We start from the raw sequence: 27,403 nt of genomic DNA on the forward strand, positions 1-27,403 counted from the left end.
ACCCGGAAGTACTTTAGACTAGACTGGCCACAAGTCGCCCTTGCACGCACAGCACCAACGTCGACAGAAAAGTGTCGGCTCCGAGACCAAAAACTTCACAGTGATTTTGGTAAGCAAATACTCTGTATCTCAGTAAAACTAAAAGTGTTATCATTCTTTACATGTATCATACCAATCACTCGATATCCAAACTCAGGTCTGTAGATGGTATTAAACCGTGATTGAAGAAGTGTTAAGCGGCCTTAGCTTAGCTGCTGCATCATGATCATCAGATCATCATGCTGTATCCAGTGCAGTGAACCATGCGGCGGCCGCCCCCGCGCGGCGGCTGTCTAAAAAAAAAGTCAAACTCCATAGTCACTTTTCTCAGTGCGGAGTATACGGTAGGCATCCCATCGGCTTTCTTAAAGGAGCAATACGGCATGAAATCCCCTAAAATTTTATGTTTTGACTTTTGGATTGTTTTATTGGAAAGAACAAATCTTTCAACATGACGCCACTTTTTTCTTCATAAATCAATTAGGTCAGTCATAGTCATATCATTGCAAAAATGTTGAAAAGACATGAATCTGGGAGATACCCCTCCCCTAGAACCATGAGAATGGCGATCGTGTAGTGTAGGGCCCAGTTCCTTGTATAAGGGAACAAAATCCACTTTAAAATTAGTAGACATGGTAGACCTACCAATCCATAAAAAGTACCAAACTAGTTAGCGACATTCTCAATAAACAGGTAGGCCTATGTCATACATAGAGGGCAGGGTTTTGATTTTTTGAGGGAAATTTGGGAGTAAAATGACGATGACAGCGCGGCTACAATACGCAACCCGAAAATAAAGATGGCGATCACCGCGCGATGTACTGTGAGCACGCACGGCGCGCTGAATCGCAAGGCACAAATCATGCAGGAAAATCGTGATTTGTACCTCAAGAAACTGTTCAAAATTGCCCAAACGGGTGTCATTAGAATTGAGAAAAGTCTGCTTTTGATTGTAAAGGTGATTTTTGAGTAATAAAAAACATTTTGACTCTAATTTGATCAAAACAAAACAGGGGCCTACACTACCCGATCGCCCCTAGAACTAGGGTCTAGGTATGTGGGAGAAAACATTTCCAATTTTGTCCGGAAATACTAATGCGCCTATAAAATGAAATTATTTTGTCTCAGTTTTTGAACTGAATTGAGTTGAATGCAGTAATTTAAAGAAATAAGTTGAGATAATATTTTTTTGGATACGTGCATTATGCATGTAGGCCTATAACAAATAAATTTGTTGTTTTTAAACATGAAACAAATAATCATAATGAAACAATTAAACAATTTAAATTTGGATTACCTGTTTCAGACACAGCATGGCACAGCCCCCACCCTACAACCCCCAGTTTTCCCCACAGCAAGGCTACCCTGCACAGCAGGGGTACCCACCACCCCAGGGGAACACTACCCAGGGGTATCCACCACCCCATCAGGGGTACCCGCCACAACAACAGGGGTACCCCCCACAGCAGGCAGCATATACTACACACCAGACAGTAAGACCGGGAAATAGTTCACACATATTGACCTGCAGTGAGGTCACTAATGCATGAATGCGCACTAGTGACATTCCTATTTAGTGAGGTCAGAGGTCAAGGGAAATAGAACCCTATTTTAGTCACTCATGGATCACCCCTGTATTCATATTCCCATAGACACCAGTGCTAAATGCCCATACTTCAAAATTCTTTTAAAAATACTCGGAACTCTCACAGGTATTTAAGCTGCACAGAAAAATGATGATCCCCGGGTGTTAAAAAGTCATATCCCACATCACAGCAGTCAACATTTCTTAAATATACTAAAAAGTACTTAAAAATTCAATTGCCCCACACCCTGCATGGGGTACCCTATCCCCGACATAGGTTGTCACTTTCAGGGTGGCTAAAATCCTTACTCGTAGCCCTAACGATCCTGAATCCTCCAAATTCAATATGATTTTGCACACCCCTAGGGAGTTAGGGTTAAGGCACTACTTCTGACCAATGTTAATCAATTGTATGATGGAGAAAAAAATCCCAAATGTCCTTGGAATGTTCCCTGAATAACATTTTGACTTAACATTGGAAAACTTGATTCTTGCTTAGGTCATTGGCAGTTTTATGCGTTTCACTTCAACCCCCGCCCCCCCCCCCCCACACTGAAAAATCTTTGACTTGTAAAAAAAAACTTGTAACATATCCATATTCTTGTTAATTGTTTTCCCTGTTAGAATGTGGTTGTTCAACCCGCTAGAACAAGCCAACTTGGGGTAAGGTTCCACACTTTTTTTGTGTGTGTTTGTGTTTTTCATTCATTATGAATAATCGACATTGTCCGATTTCATAGAACGGGTAAATTTAAAGGGACCAGGACATAATTTTTATCTGGAACCATATTTGTACAAATTATATTCCTCTGAAACTTGCGAAAACCGTGTTTTGTTAAAAAGGCCCCCCAAAAAAATAAGTCGGTCTCTGGTCAGCGCGCGCGTTGATTTTAATCATGCGCGTCGATCTTTTTTTTTTCCAAAATGTTCCGCGGTAGCTCCAACAGCGCCCTCTATTTCCGCACCTCCTCAATTTGTTTTACCGAAGAGCACCAAGGAATGGGAAATTGCACCAAGGCAAATGATCGAAAGCACCAAGGCAAATTATGGAGGACACCAATGTACATGAGGACACCAAAAAAGCAAAATAGTACCCCACCTTGTCTGTACAATCCAAGCTTGAAGGAAAAAAAAAAAAAGCAAAAAAAAAAAAAAAAGCTGCATCGCCGCGTCAATTCCGGAACTTTGGTCTGACCAGAGACCGAATATTTATTTTTTTTGGCCAAAAATGCACTTTTTTTAAAATTTAATATGTTCCAAATTTGTCCTGACAATTGAGGGCGCTGTTGCTGTGATGTCATCTATGGCACATTATGCTCATTGAAAACATTGTACATACAGTTTGACCATTGACTAATACTGTTGTGTACTAAAGCAACAATGGATGACCAAAAACAGAAAATTTTACCGCAGTAAAAAAAAAAACTCCAAATTTTTACAACTTTTGGTGCTGAAGCATAGCTCTGAGGTTTCTGCCTTGAATGACATCACAGCTTTGCTCATGAATATGGAAATTCCATTTGCATAAAAACAATAAGGGATGACCCTTAAAAATGGTAATATGAAGATAGAAAATATACTTAAATGCTAAAAGGTGTGTTTTCAAGGACTACATTAAAGATGGGTTCCCTGTGTTATTTTGAGTTTCAGCCCGAAAGAAATTGATTTGTTTGTTCAGTTGCTATTTTCCTTGCAATGCAAAAGTTAGCCTATTTACTTTTGAATTGAGACATGGAATGAACAAATTCACCGACGTTTAGTTATTGAATTATTTAAAAGAGTAGTAAAAATGTGGTAACTAGTCAAAACCAATAATAAGCTCATAACATGAATAACCTGGTTTTTTTTGATAGGCAACTATTTTTGGCGAGCTGCGAAGCAGATGCGAGCCTATGTAATACCAATTTCCGTCCGTCTGTCCGTCCGTCCGCGTTCAGATAAAAATGTTGAAGTTTTTGGTTCCAGTTAAGTTGGGGAAAAAAATTAAATGCAGTTGTCATGTATCATCTCTAGGCCTATAACTTCAGTTAGGTTCATATCATTGCAGTAAATTTTATGATTTTATTGAGGAACTTTAATTCAGGGAAATGTTAAAGTTTTTAATTTTTACATGTACACCCATACTGGTATAACATGTACATGTGTGTATACCGGTATAACATGTACATGTACACTATGCATTTTGGGGATGTGCATGAGCTTCTGGTTTGATCTTTTTAGTTTATGGGGTTGGAGTAGGGATGGGGTAGGGGAGGGTGGGGTGGGGTGGGGTGGGGGATAAGGTTGGAGTTAGGGTTTGTGTGAGTAGGATGAGTAGGGGAGCTAGGATGGGTGGGGCGGGGTGGGTTGGGGTGGGGTGGGGTGGGGAGAGGGGTTGGAATACTGAGTTTGGGTGGGGTGGGGATTTGTAGGGGTGGGGTGGGAACAGGTAGGGAGAGACAGGTAGGGGGAGACAGGTAGGGAGAGGATGGGCATGGATGTAGGGGTTGGGTAGGAGGGGGTTGGGCAGGGGGCGGGATATAGGATCGGAGTAGGGGTTGGGTTGGGGATGTGTAGGGATGGGTTGTTGTAGGGGTTGGATAAGGGGAGGGGGCAGTATATAGGGATCAGAGTAGGGGTTGCATGGGGTCAGGTGAGGATGTATCGGTGGGGGAATGGGGTGGGCGGGATATTGGAATTTGAGTAAGGGTTAGGGTGGGGATGTGTAGGGTGGGTAAGGACAGATAGGGGAAGATAGGGTAGGTGGGTGTAGGGGGTTGGGGTAGGGGAGGGTACGGGTCAGGGGAGGGGGAAGGAGATAGGGATTGGAGTTTGGGTGGGGTTTGGATGTGTAGGTGATAGGGTGGGGATGATTAGGGGAGGATGGAATGGGTGTGGGTAGGGGGTTGGGTGGGGGAGGGGGAGGGGGCGGGTTGGGGATGGGGTAAGGTTTTGGGATGGGGTAAGGTTTGAGGGAGGTGGTGATGGTGCTGTGTCTACATGTACATGTATACCCATTCTTGTTCTGCATTTGTGGCGACTACACAAGAGTTTTCCCATGGTAATACAAGTATGGGGAGCAGAAGACACTGTTGAGGCTGCAAAAATCCATAACTGGGTCCTTATTACCCTAACAATGGAAAACTCCCCCATAATACAGTGACGGCTAACCTATATACACATGTATTTATTAGGTAATCTGTTGACTTTTTATGTTGACATTTAAAAACTGACCCCTACACCTAGGCACATCAACAAGAATCCTGATCCCCTTCCATCATGCCCATCCTCAACCCTACCTTCAGCCTCCCTTCCTGCCTTGGACAGCGAGCCATGGCGGCTTCGCCGTTCTAGTTAGTGGTTAACATGAAATTGCCACCAGTAAAAATTGTACATTTTAGATGTGGGAAAATGTGGCATGCGAGTCTGGAAGAAATAAGTGATTTTTTGTTTTGATTATTGCTAGACTTCTCTTGGAAGCCTCTTCAAGTCGGCAGAGAAGGCCGTGGTCAGTGCTGGAAAAACCGTACAACATGAAGCTGACCGCTACGCAAACTCTCCAACAATTGTGAGTTAATAAAACAGCCTTACTACATTTAATTATACCTGTGCAGGAAAAAAGGTTAACTATACCGCGCAGAAAAAAGGTTAACTATACCGCAGAGGAGAAAGGTTAACTATACCGCGCAGAAAAAAGGTTACTATACTGATAGAAAGGTGAACTATACCGCGGAGGAGAAAGGTTAACTATACCGCGGAGGAGAAAGGTTAACTATACTGCGCAGGAGAAAGGTGAACTATACCGCGCAGGAAAAAGGTTAACTATACCGCAGAGGAGAAAGGTTAAAGGGAATATACATCATTTGCTTTTGCTGTAATTTTTAGAAATGGATGGAATTGGGGGGTTGGAAATATATAGCAAATATAGTTACACTAACTTTTTTGAGGTTTTGGGTTCGAAAATGCTATAAAAACCAAGAAAAACGATAATGTTCCTGTAGTCTGGTTCCCTGACTTCATATAAGAAGAAACAGAGCAGTTTACATACATTGGGGAATTGTAAGGTCAGGGAACCAGTCTAGCTGGCTCGTACCCGTTCATAGGTTTGTAATCGATTGCAAACAAGTGCAATGGTCAATTGGGGCCAGTATTTGAAAAAAAGCCAGTTGTTTCCAACGCTGATCGGCCGATCAGCGTTGGAAATTGATACAAAAATACCACTTTTCTTGAAAATGACAGTATACCAGGTGCCATAATTTTACAGGATGCTTTAGACTGTCATTTACCAACATCCTATTAAGGTATTTCGCAAAAACTTGGTAGTTTTATTTTTCGATGTTTGCAAATGTTGTATATTCCCTTTAACTATACCGCGCAGAAAAAAGGTTACTATACCGATGGAAAGGTTAACTATACCGCGGAGGAGAAAGGTTAGCTATACCGCGGAGGAGAAAGGTTAACTATACTGCGCAGGAGAAAGGTCAACTATATCGCGGAGGAGAAAGGTTAACTATACCGCGGAGGAGAAAGGTTAACAATACCGTGCAGAAAAAAAGGTTTAACTATACCTGCGCAGGAAAAAGGTTAACTATACCTGGCACAAAGGTTGGGAGAAAAACATACAAGAAATGGCTTATTTACAGACCAACAAAACTTTTTACATGCAGTTTGTCACCACGATGTGGGGGGAAAATGGAGGGGGGGGGGGGAGGAATGGGGAATATGGCAGCCTGAGTCGGTTTACAGGACACATGTCACCAGAAGGAACTAGCCATGCCTATTCCAAAGCTGTGATACTTGGTCTCAGTCAAGCATATTCCCTAGCTAACCTTGATGTATCCATATTAATCTGCAGATGATGTTCAATCATGGTAACGTGGTCCGGCTGCAATCCCGAGAGACGAGTCGCTTCTTGCAGGTGTTGAACACCGGAGTGCTGGGTGCCAACGCAGCACCGCAGGATCCATCAGGTATAAAATTAGCATATGACAAGAAACACTATAGAGGGGACCGTCACGTTAGCAGTTTTTCCAATGGTTGTGATTTTTTGTTAAATACCTGAAACCACCAAAGAAGAATTTCAACACATGAATGGAAATGCAGCCTTTTGCTCAAGATAATTTGAGTTGATTATTTACATGTATATTGCTTTTTGACATTATCCTAAACATTTCATCAAATAGTGGACAGAAGACTTAGGTAACTTTTTTCTGTCCATTTTTGCTAGAAATTTGAGGGTGATTAGACCAGTTTTTTTGCAGCAGCTCGAGATTAGCGCATTCTGGTCTCTACCTTCACAGGTACCCATTTATGCCCCTGGGTGGTGAGAGGCAATTGTAGTAAAGTGTCTTGCTCAAGAACGCAAGCACCATGTTCCCCGTCGGGGTTCGAACCCACGTACCACGGCACGTGAGTCGAACACTGTGACCAAACAATTCTCATAGGAATGCATGTGAATTGTTTTTCTTTTGCTGAAAGAACACTTACCTTTTTTTTGCGACCCGTGGACAAAACTTTAAAGCGGTTTTTGTGTTCAAAATTCCATAACTGAAAAAGTACATAAGTGATTTGAATGATTTTTGTACTAAAAGAAAGCTCATTGATTGGGCTTTCATGTCCTAGATTTTGAAAGTGCTACAGCAAAACTTCATTCAAAAAAATTGGGGCTGCCATTTGGGTTTTTTTTTTTTTTTTCCTCGCCCTGTATTAATGATGTGCATCGGGTCGGGTTGACCAGGCCAAACCGACCCGAAACATTAGAGATATAAACCGAATCCGAACCGAAACCGATCTTAATTCCCTCAAACCGACCCGACAAAAATAAGGTAAAACCGACCCGAACCCGAAAAAAAACGAAAAAAACTGAATACGTTGCTTGGACAAAGTGATCACTTTTTGTGCCTGCCCTTACCCCCTGTGGCATGAATTCTTTTGCAAAACCATCGTCTCCCTCTCTGTCATACTCAGTGGGTTGATCGAGAGCAACTCCGCTTATTGAACAAACGCATGGTATCATCACGCGGTATCAAGAAAACTGTTACAATGTATCTATTTCACTGTCAGTCCCATACTGGAGAAATTAATGCCATGGGAACTTGATAGTGCGCTCGGTGGCCACACCACACTAGGGCTGCGGTCACAGTGACTGTCAATAATATTGCATCACCTAAATTTCTCAACTGTTTCGGTTTATTTCAGTTTATTTTGGTTTATTTCGTTTTTTTCAAAAGATAGCTAAACCGACCCTACCCGACCCGAAAATGAAAATGCAAAACCGAAACCGACCCGACCCGACTGAAAAGATGGACAAACCGACCCGACCTGAAGTCGGTTTTGGGTCGGGTCGGTTTCGGTTTCGGTTTCAGGTCGGGTTTGCACATCATTACCCTGTATATTGTCCGTGACAGAGCTTTTAAGAGCTCAGTGAATATACCTGAAGATATATTTTTAAAATCTCATACATGTACATCCATCATCTAGTAATGGTCCAGGAGATAACAGACTAGGAGTTCTGGATCATTTCTCTGAATCATTTATTAGATATCTTAATGAATTGGCTCTGCCCCAGACGTTATATTTCCTTTTGTAACCCTGGAATTTTCAATTTGTCTCTGTTTTCTCCTGTGTAGCACATTTCACAGTGCTGAACTGCGGTCACAACAATATCATCCTGCGCAGTGTCATCTATCCAACGTGCCACATTGCAAACCACGGGGGCAACATCGTCGGAAATGTACGTACGTTTCTTCACAACTTATCCACCCTGAATCGTGCCAATCACTTGGGAGCGTTGCTTAGTTCTCTTTACATTCACCCAGTGTTGTTATGAGTCACTGAGGCTTCTGTGAAGTAGTTGAGTCAGGTCATTCTCAATCAGTAGCTTGAGTCCAGAAAGTCCATTTCACGAACAGTGCGTAACTTACACCGTGCGTAGGATTTAGACCTTGCATTTAATGTACAACCGATTTCACGAAACTTGGCCCAGCTGGGCAACTTTTTTAATGAACAAGGAAAAGAAGGGCTAGTTTCTTGTAATGTCCACTTGGTCACAAGAAAGCTAGAGGTCGTGGGTTCGAGTCCCACCCGAGTGATTTTTTCCAACTTTCACACTGAGTATATAGTGTTAATACGTCGGTGAAGGGCAAAACCTTATTTGATTTACGTCACCCCGATGCAAAATTCCATATTATGAATAGTTAATGTAGTACCCGCTGCTATGTACATCAGATTCGAACCAGCCAACCGATCCCATTAGCTTGGTGGTCGAGTGGTGAGACGCATGCACTAGAAAGCAGGAGGTCGTGGGTTCGAGTCCCATCCGAGTGATTTTTTTTCCAACTTTCACTCGGGAGGTAACAAACTGAGTATGCAGTGTTTATACGTTGGTGAAGGACAAAGACCTCATTTGATTTACATCACCCTGCAAAAGTCCATCTTATGAACACAAAACAGCTGTCGAATCACCTCCACCCGCCATTTTTATTAAATATTGTTTTTATTTTCTCTGATATAAGATTTTAGGCTTTGCATGGTGGAGTATCAGTATCGTTTCGGTTTGCGGTAACACCATGTGGTAATTGCTACTGTCGCTCAGAAGATATTTAGTTCAGAAAAGAACTTGTCCTGCTTATTGTCAACTTTCGCTAAGTAGTTTTAGTTCTGATGAGAACAGTCCTGCTAGGTTCTAAAAAAGAATTTGTCTTTGATCTCAACGTTTCGACTAGCCTACTCTAGTCATCGTCAGGAGACTGTTTGTCAGGAACTGTTTTATGAATTTCTCAGGAATAGTGCAGATAAACATATGCATCTTCTGATGATGGACCCTTAAAAAAAAGACTTTGACTAAATGGGGAACTGGCAACATAGGGTTGGATAGCTCAGTTGATAAAGCACTGGAACGGCAATCTGGAGGTCGCAGGTTCAACCCCACTCCAGTCAATTTCTTTGTTCTACTTTAAAGTTATAGTCAAAATGCTTAAAGCGAATATACAACATCTGCAAGCATCAAAAAACAAAACTACCAAATTATTATGAAATACCTTACTGGACTGTTGACAGTCTAAAGCATCCTGTAAAATCATGGCACCTGGTGTGCTGTCATTTTCAAGAAAAGCGATATTTTTGTATTAATTTGAAAAAAACTGCCTTTTTTCAAATACTGCCCGCAATTTACAATATTTAGTTAGACCACATTTTGTTTGCAATAGATTATTCACCTGTGAGCGGGTACAAGCCAGCTAGACTGTTTCCCTGACCATACAATTCCCTGACGCCTATAAATTGCTCTGTTTCATTTTAAGTGGGGTCAGGGAACCAGACTACAGGAACATGATTGTTATTCTTAGTTTTTAATGAACACAAAACTTCAAACACGTCAGTGTAACAATATTTGCTATAAAATATTAACCCCTCAAATCCATCCATTTCTGAAAATCACAGCAAAAGTAAATGTTGAATATCCCCTTTAAAATGACTTTCACTTTTTTTCTGCGTTTGTTTTTGTTACCGCAGGGTAATGGGGATCTTTCCTGCCGATTCCGTCTCCATGAGACCGTGGGGGGTTTTGTCACCTTTGAGTCCATCACCCCGAGAGATCACCACATCGGAGTGACAGCAGAGGGCGCCATCAAGCCAGCCCATCTCGCTCGCAAGGACAACTCGGCCATGTTTTGCCCTTCGCTGGTGGTAAGTAGGCGTGTAGACATCCGTGCGTGAACAGTGGGAGGGGCACACTGTGTGCACGTACTGGTTGATGCGCGTATGGTGCGAAACACTCACATCTAATTCATTCTGAATCTGCACGAACTGATAGCAGTTTAGCATAAGGACCGAGCCTCTTCAGCAGTAGTTGTATTCAAAACCCTGTTCTTGGCTGACCCGCGAACAGTGCTCTCTCTCGGGTTGCAAACTACGAGCAAAAATTCTATATGGCAGCTGCTCAGGGTGACCGTAAGGTCGGGGCCAAATTCTGCTTAATGCACTTCAAATATCTGTCAGATTTATCAAAAATCTGCCAAATTCCCCAGAATTACTTAAAATACACAAAAAACACTTAAATCACATGCAGATTGGTAGTATTGCCTTAATTAAGATTCATATTACATAATAAACAATCTAGTCACATGAAGATTTTGTGAAATTATTGGTAAATTTCGGGCAAAACGCGGATCCGGCCACGACGAAGTCTGTTTCCCAGTGAACCTCAGCACCTAGACCAGCCAACCTGCCCCATTATGCAAGGGTTTGTTTGAAAAGATTGAAGCTTTTTTTTAACAAATGTACACTTTTTGTTCAAATTTGCTGTTTTTCTGTCAAATAACCATTTTTGCAGAATTCTGCCAGAAATCTGCCCAAAAATCCATTCTTTCAAATTTTCTGTCAAACTCGTTTTTTAACAAAAATTCTGTCAAAGTTATGCCACTATCCATAACAAATTAGATCAAGTTGTCTACTGACCTTCATTCAAATGGGCCATGTTTTGTCGACCGTAAACATGAAAAATGGACTCTCCTTGGCAAACTCTTGGTGGCGCACTGCATTTTGAATCGCCCGATCGCTGGTGGATGGTTACATACGACACTGGAGTGATTGCATCTATTAGGAAAGCAATTATCAAAACATAATCATTTTTTGAATTATTGTTTTCGTTCCATCTCTTGTTTGCAGTCGACTGCACAGCCTCAACCTATGTATGTTCAACAGACAACAACTACAACATACAAGGCCAAGTAGACTGCCCTCTGTTGGTGGAAAGGTGACAGGTTTGTTTGCCTTGGAAGAACGCTTCACACATTTTTCTTGCTTGTTCACAGAATACGTAACAACTTGTTGGTGATAGTTTTAAGATTTTTGTTGTGTGTATCGTTTTCAATATACGACATATTTTAAAGTAGAAACATAGAACTATTATATATACATGTATGTGCATTTTAATTAAAAAAAAAAAATGTATACTCAATTATTAATCATTTACAAAAAGTAACCACCATCATGAAGCAGAAGACAGTTTTTATAGGACGTTGCCAGTGGATAATCACGCATTGAATAATTATTTGACGAAATTTGTCAGAATTTACCAACTTATATATCTAACGTCACTTTTAATTTTATATAAATAGCTGTTTTTTGTTACTATTCTAGAGTTACCAACACCTAATTTGCATTCTGTAGAAATAAAACCTCTCCAGGGGCGGATCCAGGAATGTTTGCAGGGAGAGGGAAGGTTTCATCAGCAAAATAATGGTGAAATTTAGACAGGTATTTTTCCCCGGACACTTAGACTCGTATTAATGGAGGTGTGTGGTGTTGTTGTTGGGGGGGGGGGGGGGGGCGCCTCGTACCATACTTTCAATGGGGCACAATTCAAATCCGACAATCATCAAACTTTTATTACAGAATAGTCTGAATTAAATCATTACTACACCTCATAAATATTCATGATCAAATGGGAGCGATCTCGCCGCGCGTCCGGGAAGTGAAAATGATACGCGCCCAGGTGACGTCATCCCGGTGAGTATCCAGCTCGCTGCCGTGCGGTATTTTTTCAGGTAGAACCAAAAGTTCCCTCTGGAACCCGCCTCGTAGACATGTAGTATGTGCCATGTTAATCTTTACGGAACCAGCCTGTTGTTGTAGTCCTTGTAACTGCTGCAGTAAAGGCACATTACATACAGAGTGTTGGCACCAGACTATTTCATTGACTGACGAAGAACTTTGTTTTCTGTACAGCCTCGACTCCATGGGCGCGTGCGCGTTCCTTCACTAACCCCAGGCCGTGATGTACACATAAACGATGCTGACTGGCTATTCAGAGCGTACTGCGCGCATTTTGAAGATTGCACGCCGGGCGCGCCCATAATGTGCTCGCATGCTTCGCACGTCACGTCACGTACAATGCGTGCAAATAGTCTGGCGCTACATGGCGAAGTGCGCGTAGGCCTCTGGCTGACATCTATGTAATTAATGTGCTCTGAATGTAACTACTGCTATTTCACTGAAATATCCACTGTTAAACAGTGTTAAAAAGTCAAACTTTTAAGCTGTTGTTCCTAACACTTAATGTATAATGGCGTTAACTATTAAAAAATGGGGAACAAAGAACTAGCTTATGCTCATATATTGTTTGTTTTCTAAAGTAGTTTTCTTTAGCCCGTGAAATTTATTTTGATGTAACACTTCAAAGGTATATTTTGTAGATTTGTTTTTAACTTTGTATAAAAAGGCTATAAGTTATTTTTTAATAAATGACATTGCATTCAAAGGCTAAATGACTTGAAATTTTGAGATTAAAAAAAATCACTTATAGCATATTACTAGTACCGATACAGTAATATACAAAACAGGTTTATGTCCAGTGTTTTATACTTTCAATGTTAACATTGGTGGTATTTTAGGGGTTGGGTTTATTCTTGGTTGCTTTTGTTTCCGTATTTCAATAAAAGTAACCTTCTCCAAAGTTCATTTCTTCGCCCTTTGTTTTCATACAGTCAACTGAATTATTTCAGCAGTAGTTTGTAATCATGATATCTGCAGTGATATGGCAGCAAAGGTTTTTGTATAGACCAAAATGAGCACGCTATCAATTCCATCACGAAGGCCCCCTTCAATGGCGAAAGCACCGTTCTAGCTATTGTTAACAAAATCCGTCACGGGGACGTTGCTTTGTACAAGTTTGGCTACATTTTCTTTTTCTTATGCTGGAACTGTTGTGTGGAATGGATTACCAACCTCTATCAGAAACAAACTTCCTCGAGCTCCCATCAAATCTGCTTTGATGGAATATTTATTTCTTGATTATCTTGCTTAGAAAAGATATTCTTGGTTTTTGCTGATTCTTGTTTATAAAATATTATACAAATAATGAATGTTTCACGTTCGTGCAATGGTAAGAATAATTTCATGAGGTGACAGATGAAATGTTCCATTCCACAAGGCGAAGCCGAGTGGAATGGAACATTTCGTCTGTCACCTCATGAAATTATATACAAATATTGAGTGGCTCAGCGTGGAATGGGAGGAATATTATCGCAAGGTAAAATCTGGGCTTTTCCATTTCACGAGGCGAAGCCGAGTGCAATGGAAAAGTCCAGATTTTACCGAGCGATAATATTCCTCCCATTTCACAATTTAAAGCCTCTCAATATTTGTTTTATATAACTGACATATAGATCCTTGTCATTTGATATATTTGAACTTTTATTTCAATACAAACCTAGAGGAAAATGTATTTGTCTCTTCCAAACCACCCCTTCACGAAAATGTTTGAACCCAACGCTGTAGCGCTGGCTCTTTGGAACAATACGCGCTACGCACAACGCTGAACGCGCACACAAGCATGCATTTGCACACAAATACCGCGTCATGATCCTAACTGTTGAATAGTATTTCCCATTCCCCATGGGCGGATAGTATTTTGAGCCGTGGCATGAATGGGAGCAATAACGAATGCCACGTGATGTGAGTTCCACCAATCAAATGACTAGGATCTGTATGTCAGTTATATAATTCGTTCTATTGCACGAACGTGAAACATTCATTATTTGTTTTATATAACACCTGAATAAATCCTCGTCATCTGATTGGTTGACTTTTATTAGCCAATTTATTCAAGTTAAAAATTGTTTACAAGTTTGACAAGTTCAGAGTTATCATATTTAATTTATGCAAACTGTTCAACAGGTTGATAACTATCATATTCAATTTATCTCAATTTAAAACTTTTCGTTAAGTTTAGAACTTAAACAGTTCAATAAGTTCAGAACTTTTATTGCCAATTTAAACACCACAGCGCCACCTTCGGCAACATGTGCAGTGACAGTGCAATGGTACTTTTAATCACAGTGCAATAGTACTTCCATTGCACTGTGCGCTGCGCGCCACGCCCGCGCCGTGCATTGGTACGAATAATTCAATGACGTGATCAACGATCCACCAATCAGATGACGGGGATTTATTCAGGTGTTGTATAAAAGCTGATATATCTGCCCAAATTCAGGTCTTGTAAATTTTGTTATGAAACTCATTGCCATGGATGCTTTCCTGTGAGCACAGATATTGTATTTTTCCCGGTATGTCTCATGATAGTTTCTATGGACATGTGGGAAGCTAGCCTATGGTATATCCACGTGCACAGCAAGGGTCTATCATGCGAGCAGATTTGGTGATTAATTGTGCAAAACAAGACTGCGTCTTGGCCTGGAGATTCTGACGATTTAGCAGGCGCCTTGCATCGGATCTTCAGTAACCCGTCGTTGTATTACAAAAACATGGCATCCAAATTGACCAATCAATAACTTAGTCCACATTTCTGATGGCGTCACAGTTTGTGCAATTGATGACAAATGATGCCGAAAAAAAGTTCCACAAATAAAGTTCCACTTTTGTATACGGGCAAGTTGTGTGTTAACAAGGGCGGATCCAGAACACAATTTTTTTTGGGGGGGGGGGGGCCAAAAAAAAAATTGGTCCCCCAAAAAGTGGGTAATAAAAATTACGGCGTGGGGTTCGGGGCCGGCTCGAGGGCCCCGAATTTTTTTGGATTCTAGATGCTCTGTGGTGCGATCTGAGGCAATTTCTGACCACTTCAACCAATGTTTTTTGAGGAAAAGATGGTGGTGTACTCATTGCCTGCCTTTATTGTGACGTCACATAGAAAAAAAATTGGTTTCGTTTTTTTTTGGGGGGGGGGGGCATGACCCCCTTTGGCCCCCCCCCCCGATCCGCCCTTGTGTGTTAACATTTCATTTCTAACGCAATCTTGCAACAACAAAAAACTTTAAAATAATTTAAAATTGTGTTGTCTTTTCACCCTTTCCTTTTAATACCGCCTACTGTTCATGTCCATGGTTCAGTGAACAAATAAAATGTTCAAATTCAATGTTTAATAATGGGTTGGTCCACTTGTTGTTCAATTACTTCGCGTATACCAAGCACGACATGTGACAGAGGGGTAACCCCCTCCCCCCTCCCCCCACTCCCAATCTACCTAACACACCCTAGAAGAATTCCTGAGATTCTGGTTACACAATGATCAACACAAAAGCGGGGGTACCCTCTGTCACATCGTGCTACATATGACTTCTCAACACCGTCTGCAGTGTACTGAGACCAAGAGGTATACATGTACATGTACGTGCTCAGTAGTTTTTGAGTTATACCAAAAATTATTAGGGGAGGGGGACTCTCGTTTTTGGATGAGTGTATTTTAAATTCAACGATGTTGCCGATCTCAAAGTTTGACGCATGTGGACTGACGTCATTTGTATACCTGAAATAGACATGCATGTGACCAATTCAAATGTTTCGGCCAACGTCTACGTCAGTCTACGTCATTTTAACGTCACCAGACCTGTTTTCAATAATAAAAGAGATGTCTCTATCTTAGGTACACAAAGCACAGAGATTAAGAATCACCAAAATGCAGACAAGGTGCACTAAAATAACATGAGTGGACTGTTTTAAACTTTTAAAGTTCAAGAGGCCATTACAGATATACTAAAGTTTATCTTCCCATAAAAGTTGACCAAAGTTTAACCGTTATAGATCTAAACGAGTAAAGGCGAACATCGTCAATTCTGAAGAAAAAAAACATGGAAACTGATAACAAATGCATTGAACGTATTGGTGACCACTGATTGTAACAATGCAGACATGCAGGCTTTACGAGGACTGACATTGCAAAAGAAAAAATATAATTTGCAAACAAAACAGTAAAGAGTTTGAACCGTAAAGTGGACCTACTTCTATAAAAGCCAAGATAACGATTTGATGTCTACTATCACTATAGGCCTACTTTTATCAAACACTTGAAATCGTCCACTTGCCTCTCTATAAATTGACTTTGAAAAATATTGATTTACCAGTTGAGTTTTGCATTTGACTGCTGTCTGTATTGGGTCATACAGTATTGAGGTGCGTACTGTTAACAACCTTAATACTGTCTGCTTACGATTTTGTTTGGCAAGTCCATACACGATTTTCTTTTCTATCTTTGGGCAACTCTTAGCCCTTTATTATAAGATACCATTGGATGTAAAGCGCATAGGGCAAAATTCAACGCTTCACATATAGAAACAAAATTGAAACAGCAGTCATTCTGTGAAGAAATCAGGCAGGTGTTTTTTAAAGAGACAACATGGGTGAGCCACCGCCACCGTATAGCCCGCCGGAATATCCACAAGGTACACCCACCCAACAGGGAGGGTACCCAGTAGTCCAACAGGGGTACCCAGCACCAGCACCACCGTCACAGGAGTACCCACAGAAGACAGGGTACCCAGCCGAGCAGGGGAACCCGGCCGAGCAGGGCAACCCATCAACGCAGGGGTACCCAGCGCCAACAGGGAACCCAAACCAGGAGTACCCAGAGAAAGCCGGATACCCAGCTGAACAAGGATACCCAGCTGAACAAGGATACCCAGCGCCGCAGGGGTACCCATCACAGCCAGGGAACACCTCACACCAGCAAGGTAGCCCAGCACAGCCAGTGTACCCAGGAAACCCACCACAAGAGGGGAACCCACCGTCACAAGGTTACCCATCACAGCCCCAACAACAGGGTTACCCACAGAAGGCCGGATACCCAGCTCACCAAGGGGACCCACCTTCAGCACCCCAGGGGTACCCATCACAGCAAGGTTACCCAGCGCAGCCCGGGAATCCATCGCAGCCATACTACTCACAAAAGGCTGGGTACCCAGCACCTGAGCAAGGCAACCCACCGCCAACTGGGTACCCACAGCAGCCGGGGAACCCACCACAACAGGATTACCCACAAAAGTCCGGATATCCACCAAAAGAGGGTTACCCCGCACAGCAAGGATACCCGCCTGCACCCCAGGGGAGCTACCCAGCCCAGCAGGGTAACCCATCGGCACCCACTCATCAGGGGTACCCAGCACCTGCACATCAGGGTTACCTAGCACCCACACAGCAGGGGTATCCAGCAGCCACACAGCAGGAGTACTCGGCAGTCCAGAGGTCCCCATCACCTCAGCACAGTTACAGGTCCCCATCACCTCAGCCCAGTTACCCAGCAGCCCAGCAAGGGTACCCAGCAGCGGCACCACAAGGTGGCCCTCCGCCCCAGCATGGCTACCCACCACCCAAACAAGGGTCCATGGTACCCCATCAGGGGCACCCAGTCGCCCAACAACCCGCGTACGGAGCTCCAGCCTGCGGCTCCGTACAGTCGTCATCAGTCACGAAGACGCGCACGGTAAGTACTGTCACATGATCGTTGGTTGATTTTTTTTTTACGGCAAGGATGCTTTTTAACAATAATTTTGTCAGTTACTATTTTGGATAGCTGCAAATGTAATCTGTTTAAACTTACCTTTAAACATTATCTTATCCTTATTTCACATGACTAACTTGATGTTTGTCGGAAACCTATTTTCTTAAAACGCTTTCGAACATAACTATTTTGAGCTCACAGGATTGATCACTTCCAATCTGTGCAAGTCCATAGAAAAGAATCAAAAGATTTACATTATGTTGGAACCCCCCGTGTAACAGGAAGAGCGAGCTTGTTTATCAGAAAAGACTTCATAAAAACATTTATTGCAAGTCGAGTGTCATATCCACAAATTTTTTATTTGTTTCTCTTTCATTTAGACCGTCGTGCAACCTGCTAGAACCCAAAGGGTGAGTGAGGGCTCATTATTACCTCCACCAAAGAAGCTATAAATGTTTTCATCGGATTTTGCTGGTTGGTCGTTTTGTCAACAAGATAACTCGACAGATATGAACGGATTTGCATGACAATTTTTTTTAGGGTTGGTCCTTGCAGGTACAAGTACAAATCGATTAGATTTTGGAAGTGATCCGGGTCTGGATCCAGCATTTTTTTAAAGGATTCTTCACCATTTATGCGAGTATTTCTTTTGGGTGTACTAACAATGTGGCGGAAAATCGTTTAGCTGTGGCGGACGTTTGCGATCTCCGAGTGCTTTCTAGTTGTTAGTGAAACACTTGTATAAAATCCAGGCACAAAAGCACATTCTCGCGAACAGGAAAAACCTACACACATTTAGAGTAATGATTACTTCTGGCTGGCATCGCGAATGGACTTTTTGATGAAGTTAGTTTAGTTTGTATATCTTTTTTTGTCAGCAAAATTGTCATAATAATAAATGAGAGAAAAAAAATATCTTTATCAATTCAAAACTTTACATTTTGATGTAATGGAGGCTGAAAAATGGTCATCTCAACTTTTTACGGGTAGTCTTTAAAAAAACAATCCCTGAATATGAGAATATTTTCCCTGTGAAGGCCGGGTTTTGGCGCTGGTTGCATCGTCTTATAGTGCCAATGTAAGGTTCGTTTAAGGTTCATCATATACCGGTACTGTCTTGATATGATTTCAGAGTACGCTGGGAGGGTTGTTCAAGTCCGCCCAGAAGGCCGTCGGAGGTGCCGCAAACACCGTTGTGCGTGAGGTCGACCGTCACGTCAGCTCGGAAAATCTGGTAAGCATCGTGTTCAACTTCCTCACATAACAAATTAAGTTACATATTTCTAATGATTACCCCTATAACTTCCCTACCAAAAAAGACCCTCTCAGCCGTTAAATTTCCAAGTTTTAACCGTTTAAAAAAGGAAAAGGAAATAACACGTTACGGACAAGATGACTGAACATGCTTCCCTGTCGTGCAAAGTCATAATTTTTAGGCAAACTTTTTTATTATTTTGATTTGTTTGTTTTGTTTTGACCATCAGGAAATGTTTAATAACGGTAACATCGTGTCGCTGCAGTCCAGAGAAACCAGTCGTTGTTTGCAGGTCAGCAGTTGTGGGGTGCTGAGCGCCAACGGTCTTCAGCATGACAAATCAGGTATAATTAATCGGATAAATTATCATCTTGCCTGATATCAATCTTCAGCTTTACAATTGTTCTAAAAATCTATGCCATTCTATAGCCGTGTATGCACCCATCCTTCCAAACTAAAGCATATAGTCAAAAAGTTGATAATCACTGTTATTTAAAAGACGTTTATAGAAAACGTTCACTTATAGGCACCAAAACATATGTATTATCCCTCACAAGTCCATCACAAGTATCCTTAAAAGTCCTTACAAGTTCATCACTAGTCCATCACAAGTCCTAACAAATACACTCAAGTCCATCACAAGTCCTAACAAATACTCACAAGTCCTCACAATTCCATCACAAGTCCCCACAAGTGACATGTCCATCACAAGTCCATCGCAATTTACAAGTCCTCACGAGACCATCACAAGTCCTCACAAGTTCATCACAAGTCCTCACAAATCTCCAAACATCCCTCCCAAGTCCTCACAAGAGACACATCCATCACAAGTCCATCTCAAGTCCTCATAAGACCATCAAAAGTCCTCACAAGTTCATCTCAAGTCCTCACAAGACAATCACAAGTCTCCAAACGTCCATCACAAGTAATCCATTTCCCAAGTCAACTAAGTCACCAGCTATTCAAATGAACTGTCATTCCTTTAGTTTACATCCGCTTACTTGTAATTTGACTTGTAAAGGGTCTAGTGATTTACCTCTGACCAGACTTGATGGAATCGACTACAAAGCTGAACAGCACTAGAATAAATATCTAGCTCTTGACTTAATATTTTTTGTGATTTGCTCCTAACATTGCACCAGGTCATTTTAGAGTGGTGAACTGTGGCCAAAATGTCGTCCTCCTGCAGAGTGCGATATATCCGTCCTGGTACATCGCTAACCACGGAGGAAGAATTGTTGGAAATGTGAGTATTTGGATTTTATTGTAATATGCAAAGGGCCCATAAAAGTAAATAATTCAATAAGTCAGTTGAAATCTCCTGTGAGCACAGCATTTTGCGGGAAGGAATATTGACTACAAAATTCCACATGATGCCGTAAGCTTGCCATCTAGTTGCGTCGTTGGGACAGACAATCTTGATCCTGGAGTCCGGAGCCAAATCAGAGTCGAAGCCGGTATTTCGTAAACCTCACAAATTCGCCATTTTTGAAACACAGGGAAGCGGTGATCCTTCCTGCAAGTTCCGCCTCCATGAGACCATGAACGGTTTCATCACTTTGGAGTCGGTAGCCTCGCCCAACCAGCACGTGGGCGTGAACGCGGACGGTGAGATGAAACCAGCCGACCTCGTCCGTAAGGAAAACTCCGCCATGTGGGTTCCCACCGTGGTGGTAAGTTTTGTTGTAGTCAGTCGTGTAAATACATAACTTCTATGTTGACATTGGAACATGGTGCTTGGGCAAGACGCTTTACACTGATTGCCTCTTTCCACCCTGGACTGGTATAATTGGTAGGCCTATGGTAGAGACCAGCTTTGGCTTATCTCAAGCTGCTGCAGAGAACTGGTCCCACGACCGGAGGTAATAATTATTGTGGAGCGCTTTGAGACTTTGGTGTAAAGCCTACAGGTTCCACTACACCAAATACGTGCTCATAGAAACACAAAATTGGACAGAGAAAGCGCCACCTGGTGACGCTCAGGAGCAAGGCGGCAAGCTTTTTCTCGCTGGAAATTAATTATGACCCTCAGGACATTTTTCTTTTCAATTTTACCAGAGGTAGCCACATCCATTTTTTAAATTATATTCCCTTCCCAAAAACGCCCCTAAAATGGTTGCCAATCTTTAGGTCCAGATCTAAATGTAGCCCCCCACCCCTGTGCAAAATAGGCCCACAAATAAGGCTTTTGGGAACGAAATCACCCCCAAGTTGAAAGCCAGCAGTCACAAATGCTTGATCTCCAGACAATTTGCTACAATATGTCCCAAATATAGGCCGCAAGGACCTCAATATTCAAATGACCTGTGGGATCACAAAATATTAATGAGCTCGCGCGTACTAATTTAAGCATCACATCAAGCCCAAAGCACAAGACTGTGCTAACTGAATAAGGAGCTTGTGGAGAGCGCCCTCACTGTGGGCAGGTTATTTTATTTAAATTCAATTACGATTAATCCACGAAGTATCTAGTCAGGCGTACAATGTATGATACCTGCTCTGTGCAAAGTTGTAGCTGTAATTTAGTCCATCACCCACAAGTCCATCACATGAAAAGTCCGGTTACAATCTTTACGATTTCTTTATATCTTTATTAAGAAAACACGTATGTACGAAAGCCCGTTAGTGCCATCGAATGTATAAATTGCTCTTTTGCAAGTATATGTTTGGTGAATCTTGTTTTTCGGATGTATATGTTTAGCAAATCTTGTTTTTTGGATGTATATGTTTAGCAAGTCTTGTTTTTTGGATGTATATGTTTGGCGAATCTTGTTTTTTGCAAGTATATGTTTCCCGAGTCTTGTTTTTTGCAAGTATATATTTCCCGAGTCTTGTTTTTTGCAAGTATATGTTTCCCGAGTCTTGTTTTTTGCAAGTATATGTTTCCCGAGTCTTGTTTTTTGCAAGTATGTTTCGCGAGTCTTGTTTTTGTGAAGTCTATTTTTAGTAACATTCTTGTTTTTTGCAAGTATATGTTTCCCGAGTCTTGTTTTTTGCAAGTATATATTTCCCGAGTCTTGTTTTTTGCAAGTATATGTTTCCCGAGTCTTGTTTTTTGCAAGTATATGTTTCCCGAGTCTTGTTTTTTGCAAGTATGTTTCGCGAGTCTTGTTTTTGTGAAGTCTATTTTTAGTAACATTCTTGTTTTTTGCAAGTATATGTTTCCCGAGTCTTGTTTTTTGCAAGTATGTTTCGCGAGTCTTGTTTTTGTGAAGTCTATTTTTAGTAACATTCTTGTTTTTTGCAAGTATATGTTTCCCGAGTCTTGTTTTTTGCAAGTATATATTTCCCGAGTCTTGTTTTTGGCAAGTACATTTTTGGCGAGTCTTGTTTTTTGCAAGTACATATTTAGGGACCCGATCTGCCTCTCCCCACACAAAATTGTTGCACCCCTATTTTTATTTTTGGAATAGTCCTACTAGCTAGTACTCATGGCGACCGTTTTAACCGATTTTCGACTAACTTTTTGTTAAAAAACGAGTTTGACAATATTGATAGTTTCTCTATCAATATTGATACCACTCTGAATGCATCGCAAGTGCATTCATCAATGGGGGCCACTGTACTAATTCAAGCCCCATTGAAAACAGTGTAAAATCAACAAAGTTCAGGGCCAAGTAACATGCAAGCCAACATCACTGGGGTTTCTGAAACAAAAATTAAATTATTGTCTTGTCTTTCATCTTTTCATTTCTTTTCAATTTTACGTACATTAGCCAATTACATTTTTAAATATTCACACCCAAATAAAATCACCTCCCAAAAAGTGATAGTTCCCGAGCCTGCATGTAGCCATTTTACAAGTGGCACCCTTCCACTTTCACAGGCAAATAGGACCCATTTTTTCATCCGTGATTTTATCAAGCCTGCCCTCAGATGGAAGCCCCAAAACCAGGGAGTTGATCCTTGGGTATATTTAAACAATTCCACCGTTTTTAAAGCCGAACGGTCTCCGTTTTCAAAAGAAATTGTTGGGGGGGGGGGCACTTTTTATGCTAATCAGCTGGTGTAGAAATTCTCGTTTGAATTAGTTCAGTGAACCCTATAGGCCCTAGCCATGCAGTTGCCCGGATGTTTGCAACTCTCCTTCAATAAAGGTGGCGACGTCTACAATATCGGTGTGACTTTTTCGCCGAAAAAGACCTAAAACTCGCAGTTTCCGGATAAGATGCCGTTTGCTGATGATAATATTGTTGTTTGCGAGAAGTGATGCAATTATTTCGTCGTAATTAAGGCCTAAATTGAAGTAATAACGAATTAATTGGTGGCATGGCTATACTTTCATCACAAACAACAGCGCCCTCATGATGCACACAGCAGCTATAACAGACTTAAAACAAGTCAGGTGTGTTTACGAACACAAATGCCCCGCCGTGACTATTCCCATGACATAACAGCACTCTTTTAACATCAACTTACATGTACCTTGGTCACAAGGAACGTTCATTGACAGCATTAGTGTCTTCTGTAGGTTTTATATGAATTAATCCCTAATCCCTAATCCCTATGATCTCAGAAGATTTTTGAAGTTCATATGTTAAGGAATTCTCAAGTTATCGCGATGACAAGATTTGTCCGGACACCCCCCCCCCCCCACACACACACACCCCCACACTTGTTTCACATGACTAGTGTGGACTTTCCATTGCTTTCGTGTAGTTAAGAAAAACCAGTGAAAAAAACTCATTTTTCTCAAACTGTGAAAACTCTTTCAACCCAATTTTTTTTCTATGATTCCCTTTAGTGTTTCTCTTCATTCTGCTACAGATAAACCTAACCCAAAAATGTCTCTAAACCTGTTTTCCAGAAATGGGGAAACACTGTGTGGACGTGGGGTAAGTCCACACAACGTCGGTGCTACCTACATTATGTGGACGTCTTTTGTTCGGAAGTCCACACTGCGTATGTAAGACAAGCTCACCCATACCCACACACGGAAGGACAAGGCGGAAACAGTATGCCCCTTCGGCTTCGCCGCGGGGCATACAAAACCAAGATTTGCCAAACATTATACTTGCAAAAAACAAGACTAGCCAAACATATACTTGCAAAAAACAAGACTTGGGAAACATATACATGCAAAAAACAAGACTCGGGAAACATATACTTGCAAAAAACAAGAATGTTACTAAAAATAGACTTCACAAAAACAAGACTCGCGAAACATACTTGCAAAAAACAAGACTCGGGAAACATATACTTGCAAAAAACAAGACTCGGGAAATATATACTTGCAAAAAACAAGACTCGGGAAACATATACTTGCAAAAAACAAGAATGTTACTAAAAATAGACTTCACAAAAACAAGACTCGCGAAACATACTTGCAAAAAACAAGACTCGGGAAACATATACTTGCAAAAAACAAGACTCGGGAAACATATACTTGCAAAAAACAAGACTCGGGAAATATATACTTGCAAAAAACAAGACTCGGGAAACATACTTGCAAAAAACAAGAATGTTACTAAAAATAGACTTCACAAAAACAAGACTCGCGAAACATACTTGCAAAAAACAAGACTCGGGAAACATATACTTGCAAAAAACAAGACTCGGGAAACATATACTTGCAAAAAACAAGACTCGGGAAATATATACTTGCAAAAAACAAGACTCGGGAAACATACTTGCAAAAAACAAGAATGTTACTAAAAATAGACTTCACAAAAACAAGACTCGCGAAACATACTTGCAAAAAACAAGACTCGGGAAACATATACTTGCAAAAAACAAGACTCGGGAAACATATACTTGCAAAAAACAAGACTCGGGAAATATATACTTGCAAAAAACAAGACTCGGGAAACATATACTTGCAAAAAACAAGATTCGCCAAACATATACATCCAAAAAACAAGACTTGCTAAACATATACATCCAAAAAACAAGATTTGCTAAACATATACATCCGAAAAACAAGATTCACCAAACATATACTTGCAAAAGAGCAATTTATACATTCGATGGCACTAACGGGCTTTCGTACGTATGAAATTTTCAGAGGCGTGTATATTATACCCCGTCTCTGTTTTTCCGGCACACTCTCCAGCAAGTTGTTTGTGATAATAATGTAATATTCATTTGTGTTTCTTTAGTGCGGACCGCAGCCCATTGTGCATGTGGAGCAAACCACTGTTACCAGGTCTGTCCACTCCCACTGATGATGAAAACGCCCTCTGTTGACGAAGTCGCAAGAATCAAAATTGTGAAACTCTGATTGTGCCTCAAAATAAAAAAAATCCTTACAACAAAATTTGAAAAAAACATAAAATAACACAACTTTTTACACATAGCCAAGCATGATGTTAGCCTTAACTCTTTTTTAATATTAAAAACTATATCTTTTAAGAAAAGATGATCATCTTTGATTTTTTTTTGGGCGGGAGTGGGGGGGGGGGGTTCCCAAATTATTTAACCATGAATCCCTTTGAGTATTCATCCCCTGATTATAATGCACTGTATATGTACATGTACAGCCTTTTGCTCAATACTTGAAATCAGCTATTATATATTCTACATGCCAATCCCATCTATTTAACCTATATGTATCATACATTTAAATATGCATGTCTAATACTGAAAGAGATTTGAAAATCTACTGTGATAATGATACACGTTTTGGCAACTATGTATACATTGTATAAATTCACAATTGTATATATACTGAATGGAGAAATATCTATAATCAGATAATAAGCTCACAGAGCTTATTATATAAATATAGGGTCCAAAGTGTGACATTTTTCCTGTCCCTGTTATCTTGGTACTTTGTAATTTGCCATTGGAGTATCATTGACCCTAACAGAACTCAATCCATCAAACCCCAACGGCATGTTTTGTTGGAATCTGTCAGGATGGGAACAGTACCCCTAAACTGACAGTCTTTTGCATTGGGTTGGCACACCTCCAATTTATTTTTAGGTGACGGTAGTTCGATATTCATAATCACTCTTGGAGGAGTGCCTAAAAGGGTTACACCTCTATGTTCCGACACCCCTATGTTCCGACTGCACATATTCCTATTCCTAACCCTAACCCTAACCCTAACCCCAACCCTAACCCTAACCCTAACCGGGAGTAACACAATCTAGGTTGTCGGAACATAGGGGTGTCGGAACATAGAGCAGTCACCCCTAAAAGAGTGCATCAATTACAAAATTATAGATGTGAGGCGAAACAGGGACCAGAAATGTGGACCCAAGATTTTTAGACTGACCCATAATTATGTTGCCTAGCACCGCCACCAAGTGGCAAAGTGTGATTTGCTTGTAGAGCACGTTATTTCAATCTATAACAGATTGATAAGGCCAAAAAAAAAAAGTCTCCGGTTTCTGGTATGGAGCTTGCCCAAAAAGTGGTGCGGCGACGCGGCTTATTTATTTTTTTTACCTGTCTTTTTTGCTTCAAATGTCGGCTGATGACTGCAAATGGTGCCCGACTAAACTTAGTGCAAATATATGGGAGTCCGGAGAGGCCACATAAAGCTTATTCTCGATCATAACCCCATCTAAAAACACGTTAAAATTGTGCAGCAGCAGGATTCCAGTCAAACCAGTGAGTTTGGCGGTTTTGAGACATCATCTAATATTGAAAAAAAAAATGTTCATTTTGCGCATACTAGAAACCGGAGACTTTTTTTGGGCCTAAGTTATAGACTGACCCATAATTATGTTGCCTAGCACCGTCACCAAGTGGCAAAGTGTGATTTGCTTGTAGAGCACGTTATTTTAAGGATAAATATCATTGATAATGCTGAATATAGCTTTTTTACCCAAATCCTTTCATAACAGATTGATAAACCTGCTCCTACATATACCTATTAAAAAATGCTTTAATACTCAAGTAATACTAGCATCCCAATGCTGTTAAGTTTTACATTTTTGTTTATCGAGTGCTGCATAACAACTGTATTTCAAAGAGAGTAAGGATGTGTTACCACAATTATACAAGATGGAATTTTGCGTCGGGGTAATATAAATCAAATTAGGTTTTTGCCCTTCACCGACGTTTAAACACTGTACAGTCGAGTCTCATTATAACAAACTCGTTCGGACCTAGCCAAATTGTTTGTTATATCAGAATTTTGTATTAAGAGGAACATCAGTCCCATTCATTGTGCACATAAAATGCAGAGTCGGTACCAAGGCTTTATGTTTGTTATAACCAGAATGTTGTATTAACAGAGTTTGTACTAACGAGAGTTGACTGTATACTCAGTGTGTTACCTCCCGAGTGAAAGATGGGAAAAATCACTCGGATGGGACTCGAACCCACGACCTCCTGCTTTCTAGTGCAGATGTCTTACCAC

General features: G+C 41.0%; 3 protein-coding genes across 3 annotated transcripts; all 3 read left to right on the forward strand.

The window, feature by feature from the left end:
• The first annotated feature begins 1 nt into the window (after window position 1).
• LOC119735582 lies at window positions 2-11,918 on the forward strand. Its single transcript, XM_038209344.1, has 8 exons — window positions 2-109; window positions 1,346-1,532; window positions 2,249-2,287; window positions 5,070-5,171; window positions 6,459-6,573; window positions 8,233-8,336; window positions 10,115-10,288; window positions 11,270-11,918. The coding sequence occupies exons 2-8, from the start codon at window positions 1,353-1,355 to the stop codon at window positions 11,333-11,335; spliced, it is 780 nt and encodes a 259-aa protein (XP_038065272.1). The 5' UTR covers window positions 2-109; window positions 1,346-1,352; the 3' UTR covers window positions 11,336-11,918.
• A 4,818-nt stretch (window positions 11,919-16,736) lies between these two features.
• Window positions 16,737-17,837, forward strand: LOC119735259 (calcium-binding protein P-like). Its single transcript, XM_038208962.1, has one exon. It carries the CDS (start codon window positions 16,737-16,739, stop codon window positions 17,835-17,837), a length of 1,101 nt encoding a protein of 366 aa, XP_038064890.1.
• Window positions 17,838-18,963: 1,126 nt separating this feature from the next.
• LOC119735260 lies at window positions 18,964-25,256 on the forward strand (the record flags this gene model as incomplete). Its single annotated transcript, XM_038208963.1, has 5 exons — window positions 18,964-19,071; window positions 19,322-19,436; window positions 20,235-20,338; window positions 20,592-20,765; window positions 25,191-25,256. Coding segments are annotated over 5 exons (567 nt in total), but the record flags the coding sequence as incomplete, so codon positions are not given.
• Between the last annotated feature and the right edge of the window lie 2,147 nt (window positions 25,257-27,403).

The sequence above is a fragment of the Patiria miniata genome, unplaced genomic scaffold (assembly GCF_015706575.1).
Source record: "Patiria miniata isolate m_02_andy unplaced genomic scaffold, ASM1570657v1 HiC_scaffold_29, whole genome shotgun sequence".
NCBI classification, from domain to species: domain Eukaryota; kingdom Metazoa; phylum Echinodermata; class Asteroidea; order Valvatida; family Asterinidae; genus Patiria; species Patiria miniata.